Source organism: Anas platyrhynchos, chromosome 2, assembly GCF_047663525.1.
Source record: "Anas platyrhynchos isolate ZD024472 breed Pekin duck chromosome 2, IASCAAS_PekinDuck_T2T, whole genome shotgun sequence".
Lineage (NCBI taxonomy): Eukaryota > Metazoa > Chordata > Aves > Anseriformes > Anatidae > Anas > Anas platyrhynchos.
In genome coordinates this window covers 142,472,294-142,495,832 of record NC_092588.1, presented here as the reverse complement: position 1 = coordinate 142,495,832, position 23,539 = coordinate 142,472,294, and the positions used below count along the sequence as shown (strand labels likewise).

At 44.7% G+C, this 23,539-nt stretch overlaps 1 protein-coding gene across 16 annotated transcripts in view; it reads left to right on the top strand.

Moving 5' to 3' along the window:
• ABI1 (abl interactor 1) overlaps positions 1-23,539 on the top strand; it is a 76,667-nt gene that overhangs the window by 5,321 nt on the left and 47,807 nt on the right. For all 16 annotated transcript variants that reach the window (XM_027450600.3, XM_027450595.3, XM_027450601.3 and 13 more), the window contains exon 2: positions 17,203-17,370. In XM_027450600.3, the coding sequence (XP_027306401.1) occupies positions 17,203-17,370 (168 nt within the window). The remainder of the gene's footprint in view (positions 1-17,202; positions 17,371-23,539) is intronic.

Below are 23,539 nucleotides of genomic sequence, written 5' to 3'. Positions count from 1 at the left end.
AACAGCAAGAAGGCAGGAGAACAACTTCATTACATGGCCAAGCGGTTGCCCTGTGCATACAGGAAATGGATCCTAAAGTAGCGTACGTCTGTTTTGTGTCCAGAAGACGCGGTTGAGAGGAAATCAGCTTTTCCAAATCTGAAATGTTTGCATTAATTTCAGTGTGTGAGGTGAGTACTGCATCCTGCACTTCGTGCTGCTCCCTTCCTCCTGCTCCTGTGCTGGAACGAAGATGCTCGCAGGTCGTCTGTGGTGGGTGTACATTAGGCGTGATCTTCGTGCTGCACCAGGCACGTGGAGTTGTTGCAAGGAAGAGAGAACCTGTAAGAGGAGCAATTGTCTGATATTTCTGTTCCTCCAGAGCTCTGGGGGCTCGGTGCGGTCAGTAACTCATGGTAAAGTGAAAATGGTTGGGCCTTCAGGACGGGTTGTGAAGTGGATCACATGTAAGGGAAGATAAGAGCGGAGGGACGGGCTGTGTACAAATAGGAAGTGTTGCGCCTCCGAGGGCAAAGTTCCCATTAATCTGTGCTGCTGGTCTAAGTTTAACAACAAAAACCAACCTTTGAAGCAGTACGATTCAACTTCCCAATGTCTTTGTGTAGTATTTCAAACTGTCTTCATTTCTCAGAAGCATAAATAGAGGCGTAGAGTTCATAACCAACTCCTGGAAGGTCGTGTAGGGACGTGCTGTCAGATTTGGGAACAGACCCCGATTGTTGGGAAGTGCAGTGCCTCCCGGATGGCCTCCGTTACGCTACAGCACAGCAGAAAGTGCGGATTTCCAGAAACAGGGACGCAGTGTCCTGAGACAGAGCAATGAATGAATCCCTTGGGAAAACGCACGCCTGAAACTGTCATTGAATTCATTAGGAGCAATTCCTTTCGGAGCGTTGCTTATCTGTTCTTACGAGAAGCTTTGGATGCTGATTTTTCAGTCCCGTAAACTTCAGCAGTTACGTGGTGCTCCCGGCGCTGCCTGGCTGCTGGTGGGCACTGCTGTCTTGGCAGAGGATCTAGAAGATGTCGCTCTTCTTTCCCTGTAGTGAAAGCAGCCTGTGTTTGGCAGCTCTGAAATCTTATTTATCCGCAGAGCAGCGGGGTGGTAGCTGTGCAGGCAGCGTCAGCGCCGATGTAGTGACACATCCTTGAGGGATAAGGGGGTGTCTTATCCCTCTCAGTGCCAGCACTCAGTCCTTAATTAGTGACTGGGAGTCGAAGGGCTGTGATGTGGTTTTTATTTGTTGTTACCCAGTAGGAAAGGACTCGTGGGCCCCCAGTTACTCAGTGCCCAGGCTTGTTTGTAATTATCGAGCGGGCTGGCTACGAGGTGCAGCCTCCTTGCTCCCCTTAGCACTGGTGTTAGTGTGAGGCCGTTCCTTTCCCCTCGCCTGCCAAATCCGAGCACCGGTGTCGGAGACGGGTGGGCTCGGTCCCAGGGATCCTCCCTTCCCTCCACCCCGCAGAAAAGGGAAGTAACTGCCGCGTTTGTAGTGGTAGATAGGGTGCCTCAGCACGGTTCCTCCCTCTTCCTGACCTCGCCGGCAGGGCAGCAGCTACAGACAGACAGACGTGGTGTCTCACAGGGGTTGTACAAACAGCCCCTTGCAGCTCAAAACTTGAATGGGGCACTCGGAAGCCAAAACCAGGGCTCTGTGTGGAATAGGTCCCGGTGCGCTCCTGTAAGCAAGGTGGCATCTGCCCGTGCCTTTCCCCCTTCGCCTCCAGCCTGGCAGGCCCCCTTCTGCCTCAGACATTTCATCTGCTTTGTGCCTGGTAGCAAAATAAAAATAGAGAGCTTCTGCCAGGTGGGTTCTCTGAGGAATCCAGGTATTGCCGAAAGCAGAACTCAAAGCTTCTCTTCCCGGTGTTAGAGGGAATGCATTTTTTTTTCGATGGTTAATAAGAATGTAAGCGCCACCTCTGCTTGGTGCTATGCAAATGCTGTTACTCATTGCTTATGCAAGCCCTTAATGCTGTTAGCAGCCATGTAAGAAGGCTTCCTTGCAGAGAGTAGATTTCTTATTAGGATGCAGATGTTTTATAAAGAGGGGGGGACCTCCTGCAAGAGAATTTCCACTAAGAAATGCGAGGGCAACATTTTGAGATAGAACTTGTACAATTCAGCACTCTGTATTAACGGGAGATGAAATTGCTAGCCAACCTGTCAGTTAAGCACACAGAACAGATTAGTTTTACTCTGAAAAAGATCGACCATTTACACGGTGACTTTATTTTTAATAACATTTTTTTTTTGAGATTCCAGATAAAACGTTTTCCATTAGTAACTGCTGGGTCTGGCAAACAGAAAAAGGATCTGAAAATCAAAACTTCTGCTGGTTTGGCCTTCTCCTCCGATAGTCACGTCACAGCTGCTGCAGGAGATATGTGCCATCTTCTGACATGGTAGAATATGCTAAAAGAAGAGTAAAGGTGGTCTCTTCTGGGGGCTAGGACATAACTGTTGCCCCAAGAGGGGCTGTTGCTCACCTTATGCTTTGGTTTTTGCATGCGCATTACTTGCCTTCACTAGGTCTTACGTTAAGATAGCAGATATATTTGTGACACTGTGTCTTCCCTCCCTCTTCCTTCCTCCTTCTCCAAAAAGCCCCAAGCCACTAACTACGCGTACTCCTCGAACAGCAGAAGTTGAAGAGCAGGCGTGCTGCTTCGTGTGCAAGGAGGCTCTGGCAGCGTGGTGTTGAGCAGTTAAAGAACTCGTGGAGAAGAGACTTAGAACTGCTTTCCTAATTTAATTGTAACCTCTGAGACAGCTAGGAGTAAAATGTGCTATTAGGACTTTTCTTAAGAAAGCAGGAAGTTTTCTTGGTACTTGGATAGAGGAGGCTTACTAAAGCAGATGCTGATTTGATATCTGTAGAGTTGAATGAAATGTTCTTATGGGGTAGTCTCAAGTTATAGTTCCAAGGAAAAATGGCCTGTTTGTTACTTGAATTGTAACAATACTTTGATTTCCTTGGGGAAAAAACCTGATGTGTCAACTCTTCTGGCTACTTTTATGCTGGTATTTCACAAGATAATGCTTTTTCTAAGTTATACTTTATCAGGCAAGTGTGTGTGTTTTTTTTCTCTCCAGCTAATCTTTCACAAGATGCATATCTTCACTTTCATCATCTCATCTCCTTGTACTGCGGGGGGGTGGGTCAGCAAATCTGCCAACCAGTATTTGTCCTGTGGCAATCATTGTCAGTTGAGCATCTTGCTTGACTTTATCCTAGCAGGTGTGCTGCAAATGAATACTTGAACCGTGGGCCCAGTGCAACAATTCCACGATTTCTGGAGCCTGAGATAAGAAAACGCCTGAGACAAGAGAAGGACGAGCTGTCCAGGCAGTTGCATCAGACTACTGCAATAATGTCGACATGGTTGCTATTGCCATGCCACGGCTTGTCTCCACACATCCCCACAGCAAGTCGCGTTAGTCACTAGGGCATTGCTAAAAGTTACCGGTGACAATATTTCTTTCTTTCCAGGTGCTTCTGCTAGGCTCTGATCTTAATATGAATTTGCTGATTTTTTTTTCTCTCCCCGTTAAAGTCTCTGGTCTGTTTGCTGCAGGCTGTTTCCTAGATCTGTTGTCTGACTCTGCTCCTGCTGCCAAGTGCTGTGGACTTTCTGTTTCGCTGCCGTTAATGCCAAGTGTTCTCATCACAGCTTCTGCCTCTGAAACAGACGGTTTCTCTCGCGCTTGCTCTCTACCTCATTGACTTTCGGTCTCATTTCAGCTCTCATCTGAAAACCTCTTCTCCCTTGCCTGTTTCTTGTAATTAATCTTTCTATTATTTAATTGTGTATTTTACTGTTACAGTTTAAATTATGCGGCTGTTTTTCATGATGCCTTTCAGACAAACAGCTTCCAGCAGCATGGGTTTGAATACTAGCTTATCTCATCAAACTGCAGCTACTGAAGGCATTTATATACATTTCTCTTTTAGATTATCTTGATTGGCATGAAGTTTGGGCTAAAGCTTTGGCTCTGAAGTGGTCTGTAGCCACCTGGGGATGCGAGGATGAGCAGAGTACAGAGAAACACAAGGCAGCTCAGGAGAGAGATGCTGTGAGCACTGAGACTTCTGTGATTCTGTCTACTAGGAAACCTCTTAGGGGGCCTCTCAAATATATACAGCCAGGCCTTTCATTTGTAAGAAATCTGCCTTGTTTAGGAAGCTGGTCCCTTTGTTATTGTGAGACCAAAAGGTGGAGAGGACTTAAAACCTCTCTGGTTGGAGGCTTTGGATCCTGGAACACCGAGGGAAAGCCAGTGATATCGGGGGTGGTATTCTTCTAACACACATTAGTAGGTTTGTATTGATAAAGCGGGGTTGGACCTAATCCTGAAGGGTTTTTATAAAAAGGATTACAGCCTCCGGGGTTCCCCCGTGAGTCCTTGTGGCGAGTGGCTTGGATGATGCTTCAACCAAGGCCCAGGGAGTATCAGGCTAACAAATAGAGGTATGATGGATCAATGCACTTAGGTTGGCAAGATCCTTGGAGACCTGGCTGGAAATCGGCTTTTGAGTTTCTGGCTGACTTGCAGGATTTCTAAATCTCTGGGAGGAGCTGTTGTTTCTGTGATGCAAACTCCTGGCTTCAGCTGCATTAGATAAAAATGTGTGTCTGGTTTGGAAGTGCTTGGCTCTGGAAGGGCTCTCTGAAATACCGTGGGTGTGTTTCCTGCTGCAGCATACCGTATGTTCTCACAGCACTGAGATGATCTGGTTGCTGCAGTAGTCCTGAGACTTGTCTGGGAGCCTTGCAAGAACATGCTGTTTTAAATGGCAACAGTTTTTTTTTTTTTCTCTATCTAATTCTTAAGATGTCTTTCGCTTTGAGCGTTGGGGGAAACTGTTGTTGCCATAGCTGTAATTGAAGCTTGGGCTCGTACAATGCATCTCGCTCGGTGAGAAGTCTCGTGTTGCTTGAAAAGTGGCTGTGTCATTTCTAGATGTGTATTACATCCCTCTCTGGCAGTGTGTCTCTTAAACTGCTGGAGAAGAATAGCAATCAATGGAAAGCTTTCTGGCACCCGGTCCCTCTTTGGAAACCTCCTGCCCTTGAACTAGCCCTGTGGAATCGGCTCCTGTCAATACGACGCGGGGAATATCGACGGCTCAGAGGCTGAGAGGTGTCTGCTGGGACCGAGAGAGGCTGAGCCAAGCAAACCAGTTGCTGCTCCTCTGCCGGGGAGAGGAAAGTTGCTGGTTTTGGTCCTGAATGAGGAAGGTGGGGGAGCTTCAGCACGTTGGGGAGAAGGCTTAAGGGTTGATACAGAACAATCTGTGGTGAAAAATAATAAATGGGAATGGTTGGAAAGGGATTGAGCAGCTCTGACAGGAATAAAACACAAGGAAAATATGGGAGCACGCGTAACCCCTTTCGGTGTGGGCCCCTGTTCAGCCACTCCGTCTTGTGAGCTGCGACATGGCAGACAGCATTAAAAGCAAATACCCCTCCTAGTTCCTTGCTGCCTACCTCAGATAGCTAGAAAGGTAGCTTTATTTTCATCCTAGATGACTTTAAGGGGTTATATCCCCACTGGTGGGAGTGGGGGGGTGTGAACTGAAGCAGGTACGTCGTGGCTGTACGGCGTCCTTGGCCCGGGGGACTGCATGTGGGGAAGGCCGTGTTGTGTCAAGCCCGGCTGCCTCGGGAGGCTGGAGGCTTCTGGAAATCGGCCTTGGAGGGAAAGAGGTGTTTAATGGAGCAGTTACGAAGGAGCTATGCAAATAGAGAGCATAAATAATGAGCAGGAGATACTCATTTAGCTTCTTGCCTCCTCAGAAAATGACTAAATGCAAACTAACCGCTGCGCAAGTGAAGAAAAATGCACCATTAAGTGTAATGGGTGCAAAGATGTGGCCGTTCGGATTGATAAGAAAATTATCCTATTGTGGTTAGGAAAACAGAAGTGTTTTTCAATTTCCTTTCAAGATTGACAAGGTGGGAAGCTGAAAAGCAGTTCTTCTAAGAGCTAACCTGCTCTCAGGTTGGGAGGGGAGGTGGTAAAAGGAGCCGTCTCCAGCTTTTCTGTAGGTGTATCTTAGCTTTGCTTTGGACTTATCTTCCGTGTGTAAGCTGTATTTTATAAAAGTCTTTCTTCTATCCCCCTATTTATGCAGCATTTCATCTGCATGTAAATACTGTGAATTCTTAGGTAAATTTTAGTGCACGTTTATAGCGCACAACTTTTTTTTTTTTCTGCTTACTGTTTTAAATTAACCAGTTTCAAACAGGGCTTACGAAATGCAATTGTCTCAGCCCTGGCCTTGCTTGTGTTTGCTCACATCACAGTTAGCTACCAGGAGATAAGATCCCTGCGAAGCCTTGCCAGCAGATCGGAGAGGCACAGGACTTGCTTGGAGTGCTTCCTCCTCAGGTTGCGGCAGGGCGGCTGTGGCCGATGTTCCTCTGTGTACCTCGCCTGATGTTGGTATTTTATGTCCTATTGAAGAGCTTACTTTCTGTCTCCTGTTGTTTTTTCTAAGTTTTCTACGTTGCTGGATGTGAAGATGACCACATTCACTTTTATTTCATAGTTACGTGCTGGCCTATTCACTTTTTTCTTGGGAAAGAAATTGTGGCATACTCCCGGCTCTCCATTCCTCTCTCCTCCTCTCTGTTCTCCTGAGCCATCTGTTTTGTTCTGTTGTGTGTTTTTTGACAAGTTAAATTCCTGCTTGCTGCAATTGAAACACCCCAGTGTTCAAATGAGCTTACATATGTAAGGGTTTGGAATGCTGCTGCTAACTGTAGACTCAAATTTTAATGTTTATAGGAAATGATTCTTCCAATAGAGGCTGGATGTAATGTGCTTACAAGTGCTATCAGATAAAAAGTGCACAGCCAGGCTCAGGCTGCACAGAAGCTGAAGGAATATTAACAGCTGTTTATGGGATTTTTTTTTTCCACTTGCACATTAAGTTCTTGCTAAATAAAAAAAATAAAAAATCAGTCCTCATATTGCAGTCCACTACTTTATCACCATGAGATCACTGTAGGACCTGTGTGTTATGAGGGGATGTGTTATGCTGGGAAGCAAGCTACTGCAGAACTGGGAGGATCTGCTGGTTTCTGGTCTAAGGGGGTTGTATCAGATGTGTGAGCCCTCAGATGACTGCCTGCTGGCGGGAGGGTGCCAGTTTCTCAAAACGTTGAGTGATCAGCAGCAGCTCTGTGCCAGGTAGGCTCACTTCTGTAGTGCCGTAACCAAGAGGTATCTAAAGAGCCCCTTAGATCTGAGAGTCATTGTTACTGCATTCAGGTTTTCTTTCCTTTTTTTTTTCCTAACCTCCAAAATGTGTTGAATGTTGGTTTTGGGCATGCTCCTAATCTCTCTGAGAGAAGAAGCATCTCGGGAAGAGAAAGTCTGAACTTAAACTTAAAAACATCTGTAGGCCACAAGCCCAGCTGAACGTTGACCATGGTTAGAGAGATGCCTGCTATTTTTAATATCTTCTCAGGCTGGAAAAGACCTAAATGAGCATGTAGTACTACAAAGTTTGCAAAGAGAACTTGACCCTGTAATGGTCATGGCTTTCTTCTTTGTTTCAAAAATATGGTGGTGGCTGTAGGCTGCCTTCGCAGCAGCTGCCCAGATTTTACAGTCACGGAGGTTGTTTTTCAGTGACTTTCTGCAACATACCAGCTCTTCCTGAAGTAGGGGCACTTTAACAGCCGGTATTTGAAGGCCTGGCTGACTCCTGGCTCTGTGTTTCGGCACGCTGGGGTTCTTCCTGGAGCTGAGCAGGGTAGAGCATAGCTTCAAGCTGCCTTGCTTTTACCTAATGCTTCTGCAGGTGCTATGCCTTGTATGCAGCTATCCCTCAAACAGCTGTTGAGGTACCCTGGTGTATGAGTTCGGAGCGATGTTGACACACAATCTGTGCTACCTGAACATGGTGAGGCCGTGCTGTTATTTGACCCTTGATGCTAAATCTTGTTGTCTTAACCTTGCTTGCTCAAGGCGGTCTGGTGTGCTTCCAGGCCTTTGCCTGGAGGTAGGGAGGGCTGGAAAACGAGGATCTGGAAAGAAAAGGTGGTATTGGAAGCTTTCTTGTAGAAGGTTGTTGAGTTTTAGGACGTTGCTTGTCTTCAGGTATAGATTTGTTGTGATATTCTAGGCTTACTTCTTCAGTCTAATTTGTCAAAACTGAGATTAAAATTTTTTAACTGCCTGAGCACCCACCATTACTTGAAAGTAAACTGAAAGAGGTAAATAAAATCCCTGGAAGAAATCATGATTGTTATTTTTAAAAGTGACTTTTTGTGTGACGTGAACTAAAGAACTTTGCCCCTGGACTGATGCTCGGAGCTGCCTTGATTCAGAGGCTTGCACGACGTAAAAATTCCCCTGGTTTGGACAACTCACTCCAGTTCGGGTCTGTGTTGCTGCCACTCTTATTAGAAAGAGGAGGTTAAGGTAACTCGTGAATACTAAAGTGTCTCCCTCATATTCCCACCAAAAATCCCAAAACCAACCTACACCAGGAGCAGTTCTTTACCTGTAGTTTCCTCTGGGTCTCTGGCTTGCCAGCGAGCCTGTCTCTGCTAGAGGAGCTAAAACTTGTGGGTGGATGCTGGCACTTAAGCAAAGTCAACAGAGAGCCATTTTAATTTCAAGCCCCATTACAACCAGAAAACAAAAGATCAATATTTGAGAGACAGTCTATAAGGAAACAAATGGAACACAAGGTCTCTAATTCCCCATTATCTGTTGCTTAGCATGCCAAAATAAGCATGCTCCCCAAAGCCTTGGGTAGCTCTCTTGGCATTACAGAGGGAAGATTGCTGTGGAAGCACCAAGGCTCCTCGTCCTGGCTGGCAGTCTGTGTGTAGAGCCGTGGTTGATGTCTCTGGTGTCAGAGCCGGCTTGGTTAGCTCTAAAGGAATTTGTGTGTGTAATGATGGGATGTCATAAGGCAAATCACAGGCACTGCAGGGAAGTCAGGAGCATAATCTGGAAGCACCTGCGAGCACTAATGCCGTGCAGTGCTTTACAGGCATGGAAGATGCAGTTTCTGCCCTGGAGCTTGTTGTCTGCAGCATGTAAAACACAGAAATAAGACCCAGTAGACAAAATTTGTTAAGCTTGCTGCATATGCGGTCCTGAAGCCCTATCTATTGTACAAGGGTTGTGTGAAAATGACGCTTGGGCACGGCTACCTCTGTCATTTGGCTCACTGCTGTGCTATTTTTGTTGTACACACAGCCACTAACTAGTGAAATATTAACAATGTGTTTTGCCAACACGCGTGTTTACTATGACATCTCTCTTGGATTTGGCAGGAGAACTGAAAATTGTGCTTTTAATGCTATATATATATATTTCTCCCTTTTTTTTTAAATAAGGGGGAGTGGTTTAGTCCAGAGCCAGCCCGAGCACTGCTTGCAGCGCTGGGCAGAAAGCACTGCTAGAGCAGCTGGCACATATCTGCCTGGGCTCCATCTGTCAGAGCCGGCCCTGCTTTGTGAATCCCTCTCCCGTTGGATAGATTAGTTTCTTGCTACGATGTTCGCAGCCTGGATTAAAATGGAATTCCTCAATTGTTTTTTTTTAAAGTTATTTTCTGTAAGGGCGATCCTAGTGTGTTTTTTGTAAGCTGCTTCTGCCCTACTGAAGTCTATGTCAGGGTATTGTGAACGTCACATCTCGCGGATTTGTCTCAGCTGAGGTAAAATCATTTATGAGAGTAAGGTAGTTACTGAGGGCTTAATCTCAGAGACACAGTTCTGTGCCATGTATACAGGTCAGGAGGGGCTGGGACCTGATAACCTGAATCTGAGAAAAGTGAACACATTTTCTAGAAATGTTGATGTACGTACTCATCTTGCATATTTTTTATTATCAAGACTCCGAAGTTTCGACCACTGTTGTGAGTACATCCAATATATGCTTGTCCCCTAAACTCTCCTTTGGAATGAATTTCTCTCACTAATGAAGAATTCTTCTCCCTCTACCTTCCCCCAAAGAGAAGATGATGAGAAAAATCGCAACTCTTCTTCTTCCAGTCCTTCCCCAGGATTAGGAGCAACTTTCAGCTGAAAGCGAATCTGCAAGGCCACGGGCAGATTGGCTAAATTGGTCTCGGCCCATAGAGATGCTAATTTGCTATCAAGCCTATTCAGGACTGGTCAGGGGAATATTATTGATGGAAATGAAGGATTTGCTTCTAGTTGATTGTCTAGCATATACGGGATTTGGGGGAAGGGCCTGGCTGAGGCAGAGCTGATGAGCTGCAGACGGGTTGGGAGGCTGTCCTGTGTGGTGGTCACCCTACAATAATCCAGTGTGTCTTGACCTTCGATAGGGAATAGCTGGCTAGTCGGTGATTTTTGCCAAAATATTGTCTCTAAAGAGGATCAGACTGAAACCCTGCTTGTGGGCTGTGGTGTGGTTGCTGCTGTGGTGGTAATTGCCTTGTCGTCTGGTGCCTTGAACCAGCGCCAGCTTTGTTTTGCAAGGTGTTTACCTGGGGAGAGGAGATTCAAGTTCTGCCAGTTCCTCTGCACTTGGTAGGGCTGAGTTACGGCACCTTATCTTTGGGGAAACTGAACAGACCGAGTCTTATTTCATACCACTGAAATAGTGCTCGTGGGCGCTGGAGAGGAGTTGAGCTGGTTGTAGGTGCTCGTCTGCCTGTGCTGGATGGATTGCATGAATTGTAGATGCCTGTCCCCCTGCCTTTGAGGATTTCTGCCTCAGCAGATAGGAGGAATTGTTTGCTGAACAGACTTGAAAGCATTTCATCATCCTGGTTTTAATTTCGGGGCTAGTGTGAGGGATCTTAGGTTTTTAGAGCTGTTCTGAGTGGCTGAGCATCCTTCCCTGCCTCCTCCGTCTTAAATTCCTTCGTGCTCCTGGACCAACCAGTCAGTGAAGTGGTTGAGAGCTTCAGTACTCCTGCTTGACGCTACTCCCCGCTGCGTAGGAGGAGGAGGTGTGTTGGGCAGCCTGTTCTCTTGTTTTCATTGTCAGGGCAAGGATTGACTGCCAGTCCCCTGGAGAGAAGGCCTTGGACGGGAGACGGACATGTTCAGCGGCTGCAGTGTGTTACTATTCATAGCCTGTGAGCTCTTGGGCTCTAAAATCCTGAGCTTTCAACACCCCACACAAATTCAGGAACAGTAGAAAACTACAACAAAACGACAAGTTATGACAAGTCACTTCTGTGAAACACTGAATGTTTTTCTGCTGCACGCGTTGTAGTGCTGCTTTTCGGGAGGCAGCTCAGCTGAGATTTGCCTGGGCTCTGGAATCTGTGCTTGTGGCTTCAGCTCCTCTTCATATGGAGACCGGGTTTGCTTTACCAAGTCCCGTCCTGTTCCCTGTCATAAGTGCTTTCTTTTTATATTTCCCACGATTGTTTTTACTGATGGTAGCAATGATATGAGTGGCAAAGCAGGTGGTACTAGTAACAAGAACGTGGAAGGTGGCTGGTCTGAGGCTGGCTATGTTGAAGACAGGAGATGAAGCCTACTGGTAACCCTCTGATGGCTTACCTGGGGTGTTAGGATGTCTCATGCTAGTATATTGGGCAAAGGTTGAGCTTCAACCTCTGAACCACGTCTCCTAGTGGCTTGCTCCGTTTTCCAGTGAGGGAATTGAGGTGAGGAACCACCTGTAACTTTTGGCAGATAAATACCAGGCCTAGCATAGCTCTGTGGGTATTGGGGAGGACTTAATGCACCGTCCCATTGAAGTACATCTTAGCATCATGTGTTGTAGATCATGTGCTTGTGACACGCATCAAGTAAGGCTGTTCCAGGAGGCATTGACACACCTGGTTCCTACTCTATTCCTTATCTGGATGGTGTATGTAAAGACTGTGAGCAATACCTACTTGTAAATTTTAAAGCCTTGGTATCCGCTGCCACTCTGGAATGAGGTATGTCCCCTACGGCTACACCTGTGACAAGAAAAACCTTGAATGGTCCTTGGTGAGCACCTTCTAGTAATAACCAGGCTGTTCCCATTTCCTTGGATGGCTCCCGGGTAAGTTGTTGGCTCCTGAAAGTTCTCCAGAACATGCAACTTCATGGCACCTGCTGCTGGGGCTTGCCAGTTGGGCTTTCTTCCCTTCCTTGTAACTGATCTGTTGTAATAATTGTCAATAACAGCCTGAAAGGTCTACCACAATACATCGTGTTCGTGTTTTATAAGCAACCTTTGTGAGCTGTAGGTAAGAGGGAACCTGTATTTACAGTGACCTCTGGATTTAAACAGATAAACTTTATCTCGTGTACTTGGCGTACTTAAATATTTGAGACATTACTGCAGCTGAATGTGGAATATTTGGTCAAAGCTGAACATATGTTGTGCATAGTTTAGAAATGTCCAAACCTTTTGCCAATAGCAATCAGAAGGTTTTTTTAAAAAAACAGGCCCTTAAGACTGTGGTCCAGCTTTGAGTTATTAAAAGCCTTTTCAGATCAGTGAAGCAGCAATGTTAAGCTCATAGCTGCCTCTAAAAGATCCATGTAATGTCACTAGCTCTTGCTTTAGATAGGTGAAGTGATCCTGTTTTCTGAGTGGGGAAGCCACTGTTCAGAAACTTCTATCTTTGAGTGGCACCAGCTGGCTCTCAGGGAGGTTAAGTACCGATAACAAGTCTCCGAGCTACTACTTGGATATGCGTCTTCACCATTCTGTAAAAGTATTTCCAATTGACTGGAAAAACGAGGTGCTGTAGGTTATAGCTAGGTTAAGCTGAAAGTTTGGGCTGTTTGTTTTTGGTAAAAATTCATTGTAGTCTTTGTCAGGACCAGAACTTTGAAACCTCAACCATAGGACCTGTCTTACCAGGAAGTGTGTGCTCTATAAACTTGGAAGTTAGAGAAATGACACGAACAAAAGGGAGTAAAATGGGCATATTGACAACTTTGTTGAATGGCATAGTTTTATTTGGTGAATACTGATAGGTGGCAGACTGCTAAACCCATGTGGCAACTGATCATAGTAATGATTTTTCTTTCAATCAGGTGACCAAGATGCAAAACTGAACAATTATCTTGTGCTTACCTTGAAGCAAAAACAAACGTACCACGCTGCTGAATTCATTAAGTGTATCCTGAGCAAGAACAGCAGAGGCACGGAAAAGTGGCTGTAAATGATTCCTGGAGCTTGGGTGCAGCGATCAGGCCCTTGAACAGGATGCCAAGCATCTGAAAGGATATTGGGCACTGAATAAGTAACAGCTCCATTTAGTTCAATGATCATTGGGCTGCTTTAGGGCAGTGCTCTATTAGTAGTTTTTCATGGATGGATTTTTTCTATAATTGAGGTTGCACTTGCTTCAACAGTTGATGAAAAATGTGGAATGATGCATGCCACACACTCAGGAGGCAAAGTAATTTGTTCCTGGCAGGGCAGCTCGTCTTAGGGTGATGCAACCTGATGAGGGCTTTCTGACCTTTGGCAAGTGGAGCTTGCTTTTCTGGTGGGGCATCTTGCAGGGAATTCCCAGAGCAGTAAGTGGGACTGAAGTGGAAAGAGGAAAAACAGAGGCTGGAGAAAAGGTATGGAGGATGTGGATCGGCGTGCTTGCAATATAATGCCTGGCTTCCAGAGATGCTCTAGCGTGAGCTGATGTGATTTTGGAGGAAGCTGCTACGTGCAGTTAGCTCTGTGCTGTATGAACTGGAAAATGGTGGGGATGAGCTGGGAGTGAGAGAGTTGGGAGGGCAGGTGGTTCGTACACTGCGCAGACGCTGTTTTGGGGATGTGCCTCTGTGAGTGGTGCTTTGGGGGTAGGATTGGCTGAAAATGCCATTTGTAAAGGTTAGTCGCTGACTGATGGACAGATTCCTCATCTTTTGACACTGAAGCATTGCTGAACTGAGGAATCAGTAGACAAGTGGTAGTTTGCTTGGGTGCAGAGTCAATTTAGCCTTGAATACAATAATTAACGCTTTTTAGGAAGTATTATGATACCAGTTTGACAAAAATACGCGATGTGCAGTGTGGAATGCCATGCTGGTCCAACTGTCTCTGTGTTCACTTGGATTGTAGGAGAAGCTTTCTGTGTTTAATATTAAGCCCAGTTCTGTGAAAGCAATTTCAAACTGCGATCCTGCAACACTAATATTGCTGTTAAGGAGATGCTGGAGATACAAGTGGGAGCTTTTCACAAGGGAAACTTCAAGAGCTGTGATGATCTTGATTTAACGAATATTCAATTTACTATTAAATGACACTAAAATTTCTGCTTATACCTAGAACTATGGGGGAAACAACAGTGTCTTTAAAGTTCTTAATACAAAATCATAAAATAATTGAGCTGTCAGGAATACCCAGTCAGTTGACAGCGTGTTGTGTCGTCTCTGAATGGTTAACCAGTGCTCATGTGTTGTACTAAAGTACCTGAAAGAATTGTAAACGTGCTATCATCTATACCACTTCCAGTTTTTTAGAGACGGATGAAAATACCAGCCGAAGAACATCGGAAATCCCTGCTCCCTCCTGCTGATGGTCTTGGTTTTTCCATCTCCACTCCTGATTTTTGCATACTGTGAAGCTTTTAGCTTGTATCTCACAGGTACTGACAGTCCTAATTAAGCAGTGCAGAAGGCTGGATGTCAAGCTAGTTTAGACTAAAACTGTTATGGAAGCTGCACAGTGAACTGCCTGGGTTATCTGCAGGGCTTGAAAATGTTTCAAAGTAATTCTGCTAGGACATGAAATAGACTGTGCATCTAATCTTGTTGCCAAACCAGTCGTTTGGGCAAATAACCGAAACTTTAGGTGTTCAGGCAAATAAGGGCGAGGCATTTGATCAATAAATCATTAGAGAATAAAATAAGCTTTTTATACATTGGAGTTTTCTCATTTGAAAACACTCAGTAATAGAGTGCTGTGGCTTTGTAACAAGTTAGTGTTTAGTCCGACACTCTTTACTTAAAACTTGGTAATAAAATGCATGAGTGAAGGCTTTACATCTATGCTTCATTGAATATAAAGTTAGAATTATGCTGACTGGCTTCTTACTGGCTTTGTCCGATTCAGTGAAACTTCCCTTTTAGATATCTCACTCTGCTACCTGCATTTTCACCATCCTTCAGATATAAATAATCTGTTGTTTTCTTTGGGCTTAAAACCGGTAGGACAGTGTGGTAGCTTTTTTTTTTTTTTTAAGTTGCTGCTAGAGATTTGAAATTTAAAACGCCTTTTTGGAGAACCAGGGTGGTTAGGGAAACTTGGTTCTTGAGCTTGTAGTAGTAACAAGTCCTTCACCATGGAAATTTTTCTAAAGTAAGTGACTGCTAACAAAGTTTTCTGACATCTAGAAACATCAACATTCTTTTAAGCTACCTTAAAAAGGCAGCTTTGTTTGCATTCAGAAATACTGATTTTTTTTTATTTTTTTTTGCCTAGCATGGTCTTGGCGCATGCGAGGCTATTTTACCTTTTGGCAACAGATTGCAATAAACTGTGCTGCCTGCTTTGCATTGTGGAAGGCATCTGTACGTGAGTCTGTCTGAAGGGTGGCTTTAACTCGGTGTTCTAGTGCGTGTCAGAGCACTGCTGGGAACATTAATCATGAATATAAACAAATTCCCAGGTTTGGGGGGTGGGATTCACTCCTGGTTGAAATCATCCTTAATTAAAAGGTAGCATAACATAGCTTGGGTTGCAGTACTTCTGCCATGCTGCGACTTTATAATGTATCCAAGCCATTTGCCTCCCGGTTCTCTCCTTAAAGCAAGAGACAAGGATGCCTTATCAGCCCTTTAAGTGAGGGGCATGATTATTAAATACTTATGGATGTTAAACTAAAATTTAACTCAACTCTGGCACTGAGCCTGCCGGAGTTCAAGAAACATTTGGACAATGCTCTCAGACACATGGTCTGATGCTTTTTTTTTTTTTTGGGTGGCCCTTTGGGGATCCAGGAGTTGGACTCAGTGATATGTGTGGGTCCCTTCCAACTTGGATACTCTGATGCTAAAATATTGAGATGAAGTCAGAGGCAGGATTCAAGAACAGGGGTGGTAAGTGTGTGGAAGCCAGGAGGCTTCAAGTAGCCTCCTTCAAGCAGGAGGGCTCACTTGAATGCAAACTTCGCTGAGTTTGTGCTCAATATTGTGATGTATACAGTTGTCTGCAACATTGGTCAAATGGATCAACAATAAAAACAGAAGTCTAGTTGAAGAGGCTGTTTATTAACGTGAACCTTCCCTTTCGGTTGCTGATGCTGACTACAGTGCAAATAAATAAAATGCAGCAGAAACTATGCTAGTACTGAGCCATCACCTGAGAGTCCTTCCTCGTGCCCAGCACATTTCCTCCCAAGGAAAGAGTTCTGGGTAGCTGCAGCTTGCGAGCTGGGTAGCAGATGAAGCACCCACCCCCCAAACTGTGATACACCGAGCGCTTTGGAGTGGGGTTTGTGTGCTTTGCAGGTGGAGGTGGTGTTGGTCCCTCCTGTTCTGCTCACAAGAAGGCTTGGGCCATGAGATTCAAGGCACAGACAGCTGCTGGTCACGGACAGTGACATTTTCCAGCTCTTCTCTTTGTGCCTGCTGCTCCACGTTAATGGTACCTGAGCAAGCGAGGGCAGCAGCAAGCTCCCAGTCATCCAGGAGTGTTCATTAAGCTTTCCCACGAGGAGCAGCAATGTCAGAAAGGCTGCTGCATGCAGGAGCCCCTTGCACACCCTCCTGATGCTCTGCTCACCCAGCTCCCGGGCTGCAGGAGCAGCAGCCAGCGCGGCACAGCCGGAGGGGTGGTTGTGCAGGCAGCGTGTGCAGCAGGGGATACCCGACTGTGGGAAAATATTTTCTGGATTTAAGTGGCTTGGGTTATGTGATCTCATAAGGGATGGCGAAAGCTATGCTTCAGTGTTCCTAGGGAGTTGGAGATTTTTCTGGAAAAGAAGGATGGGCAGACTTCAGAAACACAGCTCCAACAAATCACGACAGTGTTATTTTTTTCTACTGAATGAGTTGTTTCTTGGCATGTGATGTTATGGTTAAATATTTCTCAAATTCCTTATCTGCTCTTTATTACTGAGAATTTTTTAACGTAGATGCATATAGAGTACTTTGTCTGACTGCACAGTCAGATCTTCTTGATTACAGATTCTTCTAAATATAGGTTGTATTTTTTTTGTTCCTGTCCTCTCTTCCCCCAACCCCCACCCTTTTCCTGGCCTTAAGCAAACATCTTGTTCTTTTGCTTTACAGGCTCCAGATAAAAGGAAAGCGTTAGAAGAGACCAAAGCCTACACAACTCAATCTCTAGCCAGTGTTGCTTATCAGATCAATGCACTGGCCAACAATGTATTACAACTGCTGGACATCCAGGCATCCCAGCTACGGAGGATGGAGTCCTCAATCAACCATATCTCCCAGGTAATCTTTTTAATAGAGGCATTATCTTGCCTCCTGTATTATTGAGAGCTGCATAGTTTACATTGTCTTCTTTGAATTCTCTGAGTAATGCGACTGAAAATGGTAAGACTTTCTTCTTTTAATATTTATACAAACCACTTTGTGATGGAGGTCACGATTGAAATGAAACAGATCCTTTATCAAGAAGCACTAGGACTATATTTGGCTTAAAGCTGGACTTAATAATTAAGATTCCAGAATCAGAAGCTGCAGTTGAGGAAGAAGGGGTAAGGAAAAGTATTCTATTTTTGAAGGAAAGGAATTCAGAGGATTCAAATGAAAATGTTCTTCAGTGCGGTCAGTGAATTTAAAACCTTGTCGGTCAGCCAATCCTGTGCTAGTGGTACGTCTTAGACCGAACTGCTTGAACTTGAAAGAAAATGCTTCTCATGGCCTCTGCTGTCTGTATCCCTGTAGGCCCTGCTAACCTCTGTTTACTGTTCCTAGAGTAATTATGGTTTCCAAAAACTTTGTGAAATGGCAGCTCAGTGGTTCCCCTGAAAGTGTGTCAGCAGGGAGGAGATTCCAGTGCGTGTGGAAGGGCCTTCCTAGTAACAAACCTTTCTGAAACACTTCTTGACTTTGTGTGTGTGAAGAACTAAGAGTTAAAAGCAGTAACAAGTATTTAAAAAGCAGTTGCTGCTGAAACAGTGAAGTAGGATGAAGTACAGTTGCTGGAGATGAGTTTGGTGCTCTGTCAAGTAGTATTCAGAGGTTTTGTGGTGCTCAGATTTTGACTACCTCCAAAGAAGTGACTGCACAAAGGACTGAGCCAGCAGGCCTTCACAAACATTGCGTGTCCTGTTGTACTGAACACATCTTTTCCTCTGTGTTTCAGAGCCTCAGTGTGTGAGGCGGTTATTGTTAAATCCTCATTGGCCCGCTGATATGACTAACCATGGAAAAAGCCCCAAATGTTTGATACCAGCACAAAAGCTGGTAACCCTCTGTCCTGTTTGCTGCTTGAACTGAAGGCACTATGCTGAAAGCTATTGGGTCACCTGATACATGAACTGTTTGCTGAAGACTGGGAACAATCAGTGCTTTGTAGAGCTTCTGAGCAGTGTTTAGCAAGGTCACTTGTAGTTTCTGTCGCTGGTTGCTCCTTCCTGAGAGTAATCCTTGCTAATAAATGAACTTCTGTGGAATAATTCTGTAGAACTAAACTAGATATGGGTGATACGCACTAGCTTAGCTGCTTGCTTTCAAATGTACACGATCAAATGCTTAAACTGTATATCTTAAACTTGCTGTGCTGTTTCTTGATGGACTTCCTAAAATCTGAGTTTCCAGAGCATCTTTTCCCATGCTTGTATCACTCGTGAATAGTTTATACCACTGAAGCATGGGGATGACTGTTCTCAAAATGGAATTCTTCAACACAGAAGTATTACCTAGAGACACAAATTTAAGGCACTGACAGTCAATTAACTCAATTCTGGATTTTGCAATACAGAGCAGATACCTGTGGGGTAAGGTTCAATTTGATTTAAAACTTTTCTGGTAACAAGCGCTCTGAAAGGGCAGTTTCTGTTCCCTTGCACCTCCGTCACGCAGTACTGCCACGCTATTTCAGTTCTCTGTGCATGTTTTCCAGAATGACTCTGGCCTAAACGACTGGACAGCTAATCTTGATTAGTAGCCACTCGACATTTTTCCTAGCTATGTGCCGCCTTCAGTGGAAAAAGCACTCATGAAAAGTTAAATGGGGAGGTGTGCTCTGTTCTGGCTACTGGAACTTAATCGTACAGACGGAAAAGTTTCTTGCTTTTATAGGAAAAAATGAATTCAACTCTTTTGTGTGTGTTGAGAGCAAGCAGAGGCTTCATATGAGTAATCACACTGGGGTGAGGGAGCACTGCTCTGAACAGACAGCGAACAGCTCCAGGAAAGGCTTCTACTCTGGCTGCTACATGAAAGCCAGCTCAGCTGCATCTATATTTTCTGCAGTCAGAGTTGACTTCCAGCTGTAATGTGGCGGTCTGAGGTGGCCTGCAACATAATTATTTACTACACCCATGATACAGAGCTGTGCATATACAGCCCAGCTCTTTGGTTTAAACCACTGCTACTGACTTTGACCTTTCTAAGCTGTTCTGATACTTGGGGAGGAAACCTCAGGTAGAAGTTCAGCTACTTCTGATGCAGGGTACAAAGACAGAGCCAGCCTGGTTGAAGTACTGTCGTGGTGTGGCCTCTGAACTTCCCCTATGGGACACTGGTGTGAAAAGGGCAGCAGGGGAAAGGTTTGAGCCCCACATGACTTGTGCACCCACAAATGCTGGGTTTTAGCAGAGCAGTGGTTCAGCTGGGGAGGAGCTGTTTGTCTTCAGCTGCAGCGAACCAAAAGAAACTTTCCTTGAGGACCAAACAGCAATAGCTAAGTGTTTAGCTTTCTTTGCAGCATCTGAAACGTCAGGAACAGGTACTGATTTCTTTTGTAGAGATTTTAGGGAAGGTGGATGAATGCATAGTCCGGACAGTGATAGAGTAAAAGGGTCAGCCTGCAGTGGGAGACAGCAGGAAGGACTTTGGACTTCGAAGTGGGACAGGAATGAAGACCTTAACATTTGGTATATGACACTTCTTAAGGTGATTGCCAATTCAGTGAATAAATGAAGCATTTCCTCATGTTCCTTGCTGATGTGTTAAACACTGTATTTGTAATCTGAATGAAATTTATGCTTTTAAATGAATTTCTAGTCTGCTGTTTACACTGATACTGTTCATTTGTGTCATTCCTGCATGTGTCCCCAAGCCCATGAGTGAATTCTCTAATAAATGAATAAATTCTGTAGTATCTTCCCCTTTATTCTAAAAAATTGTCATTTAGCAGAGAAGTCAACAGTTTATCTCTTCATAGCTTTCACATGGGAGCTCTTCATAAACATTTGACAGGGGAGAGCTGCCCCTCTAGAAAGCTGGGCCTACGCCTTTTTGCTCTTGTGGCTTAGGTTTCTTGGTGGTTCTCCCATCTCCTCTTTCCTCCCCCTAGGAACAAGAGCTAACTTAGGAAACATACTTTAAGATACGCTTTTGCTGCTTCATTTCCACAAGCTTCAGGAGCATGAAGATGTGATGGAGCCAGAGCTGTCAGAGAAGAGAGATGTTGACAGGGACATCCTTGTTTACTGTGTCCAACTGAAAAATGAACTGATCAGCTCTCACAAATGTTTATGTCTGAGCAGCTGCAGTACTGGGTGTAGCAACTATTTTTTTTTTTCCTGGTCATAAATATTTTTTTTAATAGCTCAGTATTTCAGTCCATGCCTGTTGAATCACGAAGAAAGGAATAGACTCCTTTTTAAGAAATGTTTTACACCAGGAAACAATGCACCCCTTAAAATCTTCAGTGTTAACATTCCCCTCTGCATCTGAAGCTGTTCTCCAGTGCAAAATGAGGGCTATTACAGAAAAGTGTTCTGAAAGCATAATTCTCAGCAAGAAAATATATGTGCATCTTTTGTCACCACTAAAGGTTAGAAGCAGAAAATTACTGAATTGGTTTAGAAGAGTCTTGCCTGTCACCCCCATGTCTAATCCATTGCACGTGTAACTCAACACAACTCTGGCAAGCAGAAAGCCAAATGCATTTTGTACAGTATGGTTGTCTGGTAACTCCTGTGGATTCAGGCTTCAGGGAAGCTCTGCCAGTGATGCTCTGGGGCTTAGAGGGATGAACTTGTAAACAGTAGCAAGTTGAGCAGGCTGGCTGGTCTTCAATGCCAGGAAAAAAGAGCGTAATAGCTGCTAAGTGGTCAGCAGGTCTCTGATATTAAGAGGCATAAGGTAGTGCACATACAGTGGTGACTCCTAGTGTTTTAGTTTATGGGGATGTCTGTGGATGGCCATGCCTGGGAGCAAGCATGAATTACTCAGGTACTCTTGGTATGCCTGTGGATGGTACTCTTCAGTTCCACCTAATGGTTCCAAGGAACAGCTTCAGGTATTTCACCCTAAAGTTGCCTCTTTAAAAGGAACAGGATAAATAAAACTCTGATCTCTGATGTGAAGAGCGTATGGGCTGGACAAAGACTGTTAAGTGGGAAGAAAATTAGCCAGATCTGGGAAATGGTTGAGTGCTACTAACATTGTTCAGAACATTCTTTAGAGACCACTGTGAACATAAAGCATGTCCTCAGCAAATCTGGGGATAACTCTAAATTAGGAAAGTTGGCTCATGTGCTGAATGACTGAGCTTCAGGGCAGAGGAGCCTTGAGAAACCTGAGGATGGAGCCAGCAACTACCCTAGGAGAGCTGGTGAGGTGCAAGGCCATGTACCCAAGGTGGAGTAACCCCGTGTGTTTTTGCAGACTGGGGGTTGACTGAGCCACAGCCCTGCAGTGTCTACAAATCCTTGCTAGCTCCACTTCCATACAAACTTTCCCTTCCACGCATCCAAAAGTGCATGAGGAAGCGCTGTTTCTGCAGGAACAAGAGTATTATCTAATGTATGTCTTAGGAAGAAAATGGCATCTTTCTGCTTTTCTTGCACTGCCTTCATTGCGAGCAGACACAAATATTCCTAATGTGGTGAAGAAACTTGCCCCCTTTGCTTAAATTAACCTTGCCTTGGGTGGCATTTGCTTTCCTAATAAAGTGCTGACAGTTATCTCTGTGGCCTTTGCTTCACATCCTGTTCTTCCTGTACTCTCCATGATAGAGGCCAAGGCTCTCAGAAGTTGTATTGTGCCTGCTCTGGTTATCTCTCTCCTTAAGAAAATTGTTAACTTTGTTCATATCAGCTTCTACGCCTTATGTATGAGTTGCTCAGAAGGTAACATAACACGAGAGGCTTGCCCTGTCAGCTCTTCTGTTGGGAAATTCTCCTCCTCATGACCACAAACAAGCACACAGAGGATCCGTCGAACTCCTGTGCCATTCGGCTGATGAGTTAACTGTCATGGGAATGCTTTATTTTTATGTCTGGCTGCGAAAAACCAGCTGTAACCCTTTCTGTGATGACCAAGTGACTACCACAGTGACTCCTCTAGGGCAGCTGCTTTGGCAGAGAAGAAGAAATTGAGTCAGAAACTTCTGTTTCCTGTCATTCTTTATTCCCACCTTTTTTTTGTGAGTACTGGGTTTGAAGGTGGTTTTGGGGAATAGCTAACTGGAATAGCTGTTCACCGTAGTGAAATCCGTCATAGGCTCATTGTTAATCCACACTCTGGTCGAAGGGCAGTCTGAACATATCATATTCAGTCTCTTTTAGACCATAAAAGCCTCGTTTCTGCTCTGTGGGGTTTTGGCCATAAGCTTTAGATATTGAATTAAGAGGCGTGATGCAGCCTCTTGCTTTCTGAAATCAAAGCAAAAATCCCAGGACTGTGGATGTTATTCTGGAAGGCTCCTTCTGATGACTTGTACAGCAAACGAGTCAAAGATGTTTGCGCAATCTTTTTTTTTTTTAATGAAAACCTCTCGTATCTGGTAGATACATCACATAAATGAAACGTGTCGCTAACCTCCTGTGAAGTCATATATTAAAGTTCAGGAGTCTGGCTTTTTTTTCCCTTCAGATGCACCTGATTAGATTGTTGGCCAAAATTAATTTTCGTTCTACTTCAGGTCTATTCACGTACAGACCGCTTGTTTAAGGAGCTCTTGTTTCATGTTGTATTAGGGTTTTCTCACCTCTGCCAATGCTCTGCTAGCACGAGGGCAGAGGAGGAAGGAAATGGAGGAAGAGATAGGGGTGAGATGCAGCAGCAGGTAACAAGCTGCCAAAATGTTAAGTTGCTTACTTAACATTTTTTTTACTTAACAAAATGTTAACTTACTTACTTAAAGATCTGTGCCATCCAGCGCAGCTATCTTTGATGTTGGCTGGGTAGTGTTAAGCCTAAACTAACAATATTTGGGGAAAGGGAGGGAGAAGGTAAGTAGGAGGTGCTGTATGGCAGAGCTGGTGTCTTGGTTGTATGGTGTCACTGAAACACACGAGCTGGGTGCTTGTGGCTGGGCTTCTCCTGCAGCCAGGACAGGAATTGCCTAGCACTTTCTGCTGGCTGGTGAAAGTACTTCGTTAATGGTGATCTGTAAATGGAGAACCAGGTAATGGTTCACATGAGTATTTTATAAGGCCGTGGTAACGTTCTGACACTCCTTATACTGCTGCTGGTTTGG